At 43.9% G+C, this 9,407-nt stretch overlaps 1 protein-coding gene across 2 annotated transcripts in view; it reads right to left on the bottom strand.

Moving 5' to 3' along the window:
• Positions 1–4,995: 4,995 nt before the first annotated feature.
• Positions 4,996–9,407, bottom strand: part of pheta1 (PH domain containing endocytic trafficking adaptor 1) — a 4,429-nt gene continuing 17 nt past the window's right edge. Inside the window, exons 1-2 of one of the 2 annotated variants that reach the window (XM_007902262.2) lie at positions 8,897–9,407; positions 4,996–6,526 (exon numbers count right to left, since the gene is read on the bottom strand). The exon at positions 8,897–9,407 is cut by the window's right edge and continues 17 nt beyond it. In XM_007902262.2, the coding sequence (XP_007900453.2) occupies positions 5,658–6,518 (861 nt within the window). In that variant the 5' untranslated portion in view covers positions 6,519–6,526; positions 8,897–9,407 and the 3' untranslated portion in view covers positions 4,996–5,657. Of the gene's footprint in view, positions 6,527–8,367; positions 8,430–8,896 lie in introns of those variants that run through there. The other variant, XM_042337577.1, reaches the window with a different exon arrangement.

Raw genomic sequence — 9,407 nt, 5'->3', positions numbered from 1 at the left:
GTCCACAACTGTTTGAACCTTTTATCTCTCTCTGTCTCTCTTTGTTACTGTATGTCTTCAAGACAAGAAAGTGTTATTAAGTGCGCGTGTGAACTTTGCGAGTATAGTCAAGAAGACTTTAAAAAAAAGGAACGAAACCTCAAGAACCATGGACTATGTACTTTAGTTATCAGTTGTGTATTTTCGAAACCTTTGTAACACAGGGTGTTATGTGCAATTGTATATATGTTGTAGAAAATCTTCTGCAATAGCCTTCTTGAACAAGCTGCAGCATGGAACACGATGAACTCTTCACTCTTCACCTTACTCCTCCATCTCCCATTGTCATTCATTGTGCGTCCTTACGCCCGCAGTAAAAAAAAACACAGCGAATCGAACGGAAGAAATATTTTCGGGGTGGGGGGGGGACGATTTCCAATTTCTTCCCTCCTCCCGCCCCCATCTGCATCGTGGAAATTCCGAAATCGAACCGCAAAGGAGGAGGGAGAAACGATTTTGAGACTTTTTTTTTAATTTAGAAGAGAAAAGGTGTGACCTGCGCAGCGTCCTGGTTGGTTTGCTTTGGTTGGCAGTTTTGGTGAACAGCACGGTTCTTTCCACCACGTCCGAAACGGCGCACCTTCGGCGGGCGCGCACTTCAAACCGCTCGCCCTCTGGTCGGAGTTGGGTTTTACGATGCACTCAATCTCATGGCGTTGGTGCGATCTCACCGTCCCGTTCAGGGATGTGGGTCGATCGCTGGTTCCGGGCATCTTCGCGACGGTCAATTTCCTACCATTTTCGAGTGTTACCAAGTCTTCAGCCCTCCCCGCCGCTGCCCATCCTCATGACCCCACCAATGTACTCGATCACATTCAATACCCCACCTGCTCCTTTTTATTCCTATGTCCACATTACCTCTTGTCTTTGTTTTTTTTATTTATATATCTATATAAAAACCACAAGGAAGGCAGATCTATGTTTTGGCCGCTGTAGTCTTTCTCTGCATTTGGCCACTAAATACAGTATATTTCTGTTTGCATTGTGTATGTGTTTTGGTGTGCAGCTTGATTTCTCAGAGGATCCTTCCATCTTTTTTTTAAAAAAAAAATGCCATTTGAACACTCGCTCAGGGTCAGATTTTGAACTAAAAGGGTCCAAGAACGGAGACAGATCACCTTCAACAAAGGCCATTCAAGATCGTTTCAGCTCAAGAACCGTGCGTGTCTTTTTGAAGATGCTTCGTGTGAACTTTGGGTGGAGCATTCCAAATGCTTATTACAACCCCCCCACACCACCCCAGCCTCTGGGTCGGTCTCCCTGTCTATCCCTCTGTCTCAACCCCACCCCACCCCTCACTCTCCATCTATCTTCAAATCCCAACTTAAAACCTACCTCTTCGACCTTGCTCTCTCCTGTAGATATGTTCAATTCCCTTGAATGTTTGTGAAACACATGGAGAGCTGGGAGTAACAATCGGCATGCTGTTGGCCAGGCCTTCTTGAGCCAGCAACTTCCAACTGAAGAGTGAGTATGGCGGGTAACGTTTTGATAATATTGTCCCTCTTACCCCTCCTTGCTGCAGCTAGTGCGGTTCACCAGTGATTTACTTGGTTACTTGTCTGTTTTTCCTCCCCTCGTTCTCAAAATTACTTTTGCTGAAGATGAGCCTGAGTTTGCTTCAACACGAGTGACCATTCTACAAAACTTGGCCCCTTCGTTAAAGCCACAGTCAGAAGGGCAGCCTTTATTTTGCATGTTGGTGGTCACTTCAAAGTCAAGTACCACCCTTTAGCTGGACAGGAGAATCACCCCTACAGCTCCAGTGCAGAGAAAAAGGCATAAAGATAAATTATTCCTGACATTTGATACAGCGCCTTTCAAGCCGGGAGGACATCTCGAAGCTCGCAATTTGATATGAGAGAGCCGCCACTCAAATAAAATAAATCAAATGCTTTAACTTGGAAAAGGTTCTTTATTTCATAGAGAACATTTTACATGGCGTAGTATTATGAACTAAAATAACTCGCNAAAAAAATTGATAATTTGTTCATGCAATCATGCAACAACCCGAGATTGTCCAAAAGTATAATGCAAATATTTAGAAACATTTTGACAAGTTTGCAGAGATATTGTGCGCTACTTATTTTAGAGTCCCTAATCACCAATGAATTAACACACAAAGGAACACATTCAAAATTCCCCTACAGAAATACTGAATCACAATATACTAAAACTATATTCATGTAGTGTTTTCCATAAAGGATGTCTTGAACCCAATACTGTAGAAGTGAGACTTTTAAGGTCAGAGCATCAAAAGCACAGTCATTATTTGAAGTACCGATAGTACAGCACAATGGAGATAACTTGATTGACTCATTGAACGAAAGGAGCCTTGTATTTTAGAATTGACCAATTTTTGGACACTTAAGTTCAGTGACCTGAAGTTTAAGTTGTCCATTTAATACGATCAACATTCCTCACAGACTGCATTAGCCTGTCTGTCTCCTGCCATGGATTTGTTTTTCTGTACAGTAAACTGATAACTCGTCACTCCAAGAGGAAAGAGCTGTGACAAGTTGTCCGGAGTGGTAAGTTAGGCAAATATACAGACAGGATACTGATAGCATGACGTCTTGCCTTAAGTGGTAGTGACGAGTCAGAGTCAAGTTATCACTTTATTAATTTACATCAACCCCTAAAAAATGTTGGCTTTTCCCCCCCCCACACTTACAAAAGAGACAGCTTAATGCGGGATTCACCATAAGAGGATCAGGGACAACACCCACCTAGAACATTTTTGAGGAACATTGTCAAAAGATCACGGCTACACTCTTCACAGTAGGATAATAAATTGCACATTGCTACATCAATACAAGGCAACAGCCAGCAATAAGGTAGGGTGTATGAAATGTTATGGGGATGCTTTTAAATAGACCGTAATTGCAGTGTTAAGAATCCCAACAGTAACACTGCTTGTGACTTGTTCAGCAAACCTAATATCCATTGGCAAAGTTTTCTACGCTTATGATCTATCTGATAGATATATGTGACCCACATTGGGGAGAGGAAGCCTTTAGATTGTAATACTGATTGGTAGTAAAGTGCAGTTATTCGCCAAGGCAAATGTAATGAACTTCTGTATTACTATCTATAGGTCTGCTATTGCTGCCTCTCAAGTCAATCCGTGGGTTCGTTCGAGAATATCGCTTGTTACTAGCAATGTGCAAGATTATGGCAAGTGCTGTTCATTGCACAGGTTGAAGTAACTTTTTCTGAAGGAGTGTTTTATATAGGACATTACAGCTAATACATTCTACGCTTAAAAATTAAACCACATGCTATTTTTTCAGGATTGTGACAACATAAAATTAACAGTATAAAAACGATGAGGATTTATTACTAGATGTATCAATTGATTGAAAGTATGTGCAGTTCAGCTCTACAGAACTAGCAAAGTAGGTTTTTCTATAGCATTTATAGTACCCATTGGTTCTTTTACTTGTAATTCAGTAACGTGCTCAAGAGCTCAGGTCATTAAAAGGCATCATGCACCAATTTTTTTTAACTGTAAAGCAAAATTTTAAATAAAAATAAGAATGTAGATTAATAACCAGGACATGAGCTGGGAACATGAGGCAGGGCTCTGCACTTGCAAAGGAATGCGTTACTGCTTGTGTACTGGTAGGCAGTGTTTTGGCTCCTGGTTTTAAATTGACGTAACTTCTGACCAGAGTGAGTTGGATACACAGTGTTTTCTCACAAGCAGTCACTCATCCTACATGCAAGTCCATAACACTGCACAGGCCTCAAACTCACTTGATTTTTCCTTTGATTGTAAGAAAACAATGTTTCATCTGTTAATTTGGATCTGGCAAAACTATGGAACTGGACTCCCCATATGTTTAAATCAATAGCACACACAATTTGTTTTTTTTTTAAAATACGTCTACACGACATAGTGTTCTAAAATCATTTTAAAATCATTCTGCTAAAAACACTACGTGCCTTGTGCTTCAAGAGTTTTAAAAAACCCTAATTTAATTTTCATCTTTAATAAACCGCGTTACCCTGGCTCCACTGCACTTTCACGATGGTCACTTTTGAAAAAGCTACTTTTACAAATGCCCGAAAATGAAGGCTGTCTGAAACTTGTCTTAAGTATATTAACAGGGTGGGGGGGAAGTCACGATCCCCAAACTGATACTCATCACATGGGTATAAATTTGAATGGGGTTGGGGGCACCGAGCTTGTGTGGAACAAAGAACAGGACTAGGGATAGTTGAATTGAACAGCCTGTTTCCATGAATGGCCTGTTACCACTCTTAACATTTTCACTCCTTCGTTTCCTTCCATCTGACATATGGCTCCCAGATGCCTTGCAACTAATCAAGTGCAACCTTCTTGTCTTTTTCAGCAATAATACCTTTCCCCACCCGGGCACTGGGATGGCCAAGCCTTGCTCTGTCCCTCAATAGCTAAAGTTCTTTGATTGAAAAGCAGTTGCTAAACAAATAGTCAATGATTATGTAAGAACCTGTTTGAATATTCCAGCAATTCGATCGTAAAGTACAGACTTTGATTGCAATGGAGATAAAGCTTTCCTCATAATTACAAAAAAAACCAATTGATATTGGATATACATTGATTGACTAGCATGGGGGGGGGGGATTAGCTCTATATATATATATATATGTTCAATCTGAAATTACCCTCCCCCCAGTTCCCTTTCAGGGAATTTTACCGGTTAAAATACGAGACAATTACGAAATACTGGTAGTGTAATATTTCAGCACTATCTTTGGACTGGTAAGGCAAAGTAAATTAGTCTTTTGAGAGATCCAGGTCAGTGCCGACAGAGCTGACAAACAGGTACATGTTCAATAAAGATCTCCCCCAGGTCCAAGGAGCCTGGTAGCACCACCCCCCCCAAAAAATCTCTTCCCCTGACCCCCATCCCCAAATATCTCCCCAACCCCCCCCAACACACACAATATTCCCCCCACCCTGCTGGCTTGGGGTTCAAACTCAGCACTGACCAGAAGCATACCATTCTCTACAACAAGGTGCATTTACAATACAAAATTACATTTGTTTAGAGCCTTTTATGTCGGGAATTCAGTTTACCACTGAACTCTCACATTAGTGTTTGGAACTGAGATGGTGAATTCTTAGGAACGCACAAAAATTCCTGCATGCGGGGAGGAGGAAGAAAGAAAGATGTTTCACCTCTTACAGTAATGTTAAAACCTGGGGAGTAGCAAAAGTTATTTCTTTTTTTAAAAAAAATCTATTTCAATAGCCGGTGGAAGCTTGGCAATTTGAGGTATTGATTGAAAATGACTGGCATGTTTCGCAAGGAGGATGTTTTTTGTTTTTTTAGTCAAAAAGAATATCTGCTCTTTTTAAAGGAAAGTTCCACGGATTGCACCTGTCCGAAAGGAGACAGAAACCAAAAAGGCAAATTATGTACAATGTCCATCCAACCTCCTCCTCATGTTCCACCTCAATGATAGAAACAAGTTAAAATGGAGGCGAGTGTACAGTACCAGCTGTATTCCTCCTGTGGAAACATCTATTTAACTGTAATGTCAAGGTGTCGGAGGCAGAATTAACTCAAAAACCCCGAGCATATCTTAAGAGGTGGTTGTAATGCAAGATGAGTTTAATTTTTGGTTCAACTAGTTTGAGGCTGATGTGAGGCAGCGTCGTTCTGAAGCTTGTTCTCGTTCCACTGCCGCCGCAGCTGAAGGACTTCAAAGCCGAACCATTCGTGCATCCTAGAGAAACTGGAGTTACCCGACCCTGCGGGTTCCTGAGCGAGCAACTGACTGCAACTCGCAGATGTCATTCCGACTGAGCCTGGTCGCCGTCTTGGTGGGAGAGGCGGAGGAAAGCGCTGCGTGTGTATTGGGATGTCGGGTGCATGGTCTGATACAGACTTCAGGGAACTGTTAGAATTACTACCAACAGCAGTGCCGTTCAACTCTTGTGTGGTGCTCCAGAAGGCATAGCCGTTTTCCTTTGTGGTGCTCCCGTAACGTGCAGAGGGTTCGTGCAGGACTTGTGGCCCAATTTGGGGACTGCTTGAATGTTTTCTTATCATTGATCTTTTTTGGCTTCTGCGAGCATTTAATCTCTTTTGCTGCATTTCTTCCAACTGCTTCTCAAGTGCCTTAACAACAATCCGCATGTAGTCGAAGCTGGCACGAGATAGAGCTTTAACCCAGGACTCCATTTCCCTTTGGCTTTCAGCGGACATTTTATAAGTCCGCGATTTAGCACTTTCAAACTTGATTGCAAAGGCATACTCCTCCGAAGACACACACAATTCCACGGTACAACCCTCAAGAATGATCACTCCAACAGGTTCCCTGCCTTCCCTTTCTTCAAAGTAAAACAGTAAGTTGCCCTTCAAAACAAACCAGCGCCTGTGATAAGCAGTGTTCCGCTCCCCCTTCTTATGCAAGTATCCAGTCTTGTCCGTAGGGGAGTCACAGGTGGCATAGTAGGCCACACTCCGCTCATTGAACTTCATAATTGTTTCTGAAAAAACAGATTAAAAAATACAGATTAAAACACTTGTCTCTCAAAGACAAACAGCCACAGGCTCACTTTGACTTTTTTTAAAAAAAATTCAGATGAAAGACCAGGGCAAAGGGTCTGTCCAAGTATCTGTTCCTTTGGGTCCAATGTTCTCATCCACCCCTTTTCTAGTAACTTGTTCCATCTGTCAGTTACCATCTGTGTAACCAAACATATTTCCTAGTGCTTGAAAAACTTCCGAGTTTATTTATCTTATACACTTTTACAAGGTTTTCTCTGGCGCGCCACTTTTCAAGGCTGAAGTACCCAAGGTTAGAAAGATGTTTCTCACAGCTCAGTCCCTCAGTCTTGATATCAAAAATAATAAGATCTACACAGAAAGTTCAACTCTTGCTTTCAGAGTATGAGGAGGAGGATTATTTAACTGTGGATTAAGAACTCATCAGTCTGTCCTTCAGTGAGCTACAATAACAAGAACAACAGCACCGACAAATAGCAACTTGAGTTGCTCAAGACTGAAGCTAAACTGTCATCTGTTAAAACCAATGCCCTTTACAAGAAGGTAGCTTATGTTGAGCTCTGTGAATATATTTGATTACTGAGGCTTTTTTTTAAGAAGAAAAGCTGTGAAAGTACACAGGAAACACCAAGAACAGAAGTGTGAAGATAAAGCGAACTGTCTGTGGGAAAGAACTCTTAAGTCAAAACTCAAGCATGACGACTTTTTAGCTATTTCAGGAATATTAATAATAATAATAATAATCCTTGCATTTGATATAGCGCTTTTCACGTCGGGAGGACGTCCCAAAGCGCTTCACAGAACACACTATAAAGTGAATTGACTGTATATTTTTGTGGGCGAACGCAGCAGCCAATTGTGCACAGCAATGTCCCACAAACAGTCGTAGATTGAAAATGACCAATTTATTATTGTTTTGGGTTTTTTGGAGGGATTATTATTAGGCTCTGTGTGGAGTAAGGAAATTTGCACTACCACTTCCTTTCTGAGAACTCATACTTAAGTCCTGTAGCTCAGTAGTTAGAGCACTCGCTTTACAAGAGTTCAATTCCAGGCAGGTCAGGGCGAAACCTTGGGCAAGTTTCCTTACTCCACACACAGAGCCTGATAATAATCCCTCCAAAAAAACAAAAACAATAATAAAAAATTGGTCATTTTCAATCTACGACTGTTTGTGGGACATTGTTGTGCGCAATTGGCTGCTGCGTTCGCCCACAAATATACAGTCAATTCACTTTACAGTGTGTTCTGTGAAGCGCTTTGGGACGTCCTCCCGACGTGAAAAGCGCTATATCAAATGCAAGGATTATTATTATTATTAAGTGCCGTGGGGGAGCATTAATGGCCAACAGCAGCTTTCACCAAAAATCCCAACTCAGCACTTTCAAACGGGCGAAAACCGAAAGCTTCTCTGCCTTCAGCTTGCTTCGCTCCTCTCTTCTGCTCCTTGCATTGCATCGCACCGCCACTGACTGTCACTGTGCGAGCCGCCAACGTGGCAAGTTGCTAAAAGAAGAGGCAACTTTTCTGATGGATAGAGTAGATAGATAGATAGATAGATAGATAAGATAGATAGAGAAGATAGATAGATAGATAGATCTCCGATCCACCTTGACGCGCAAAAAGCAAATCGAATGACAGAACAAAAATGCACCGGTGGGGGCAACTGAAAACAACCTTCCCAACATTTCCCCTTAAACCTCCCTTCCCTTCCCTTCCCAAGGTGGGTGGGGGGGGGTGGGGGGGGGGGGGGGGGGGGGGAAACAGCAGCTCATACGTGGAACCATCCGGATCCAGAGATCCTTTGCGTGGCTCGCTTTACCTGCCTGCGGGTCGCTTCCCCCGTCAACTCAACCTCAAAGGAGAAGGTTTCGACCCCCCCCCCCCCCCAAAAAAAAAACAAACACCAGGGAAGTTTGCAGGAGCCCCCAATGGGTGCAGCCCCGGCGCGTGCGCACTCGGCAGAAAGGCGAGACGGACGCGGGCGGGCGGGCGGGCGGGGGGGAGGGGCCTAGAACGCGCGTGCGCAAAGCGCACACCCGCCCACGCCCCTCCCCTCCCCCCTCACCACCACCACCACTCCCGGACGAACCATAACCACGACGACGAAATCAATCAATAACCGTCAATGAGAATGACGGATGTCCCCCTCTCCCCCTCCCCCCTCCCTACCGCTACCCATCTCTCTCTGTATGTACTTTTATTCGTTTTTTTTAAAAAAGAAACTCGAAGCGAAGCAAAAAACAACAACATTCGCGTCAGAGGGGAGTGAGAGGAGGGAGGGGGGGGGGAATAAAAGAAGGAGCCGGTAAGTTAAACGGCGGGAAGATATCGCTCGGTGTTCGACTCACCGGCGGCCGGTACAGTCGGGCTCGGGCGCCGGCGTTTCTCCCCGTGTTTGTTTATTTTTTTAAAAAAAAAATTTCTTTCTTCTTCTTCGCCGTCCGTTTGTTTTGGGGACGTTTGAAACGGGGTCGGATGCGGCTGACGTCACGCACGGGCACGGCACGCCCTCGCGCGCGCACGTGCCCGCGCACGCACGCACTGCACGCACGCTCTCCCGAAGCTCCTCCCTCTCCGTGACGTAACTTCCCCCCCCCTCCACCACCCATTGACCCACCTCTCTTCCCTCCCCCATTGATCCACTTCCCTTTATTGACCCACTTATTGACCCACTATTGATCCACTTCCCTTTATTGACCCACTATTGATCCACTTCCCTTTATTGACCCACTTATTGACCCACTATTGATCCACTTCCCGACCCCCTTGTTGACCCACTTCTCTCCCACCCGTTGACCCACCATTGCTCCCCCTCCCCGCATTGAGGCGACCTTGTGTCCCCTCCCCAGACCAGAGTTA

This window comes from Callorhinchus milii, unplaced genomic scaffold (genome assembly GCF_018977255.1).
Source record: "Callorhinchus milii isolate IMCB2004 unplaced genomic scaffold, IMCB_Cmil_1.0 Scaffold8, whole genome shotgun sequence".
In the NCBI taxonomy this organism is placed as follows: Eukaryota; Metazoa; Chordata; class Chondrichthyes; order Chimaeriformes; family Callorhinchidae; genus Callorhinchus; species Callorhinchus milii.
This window is presented reverse-complemented; position numbering and strand designations above follow the sequence as displayed.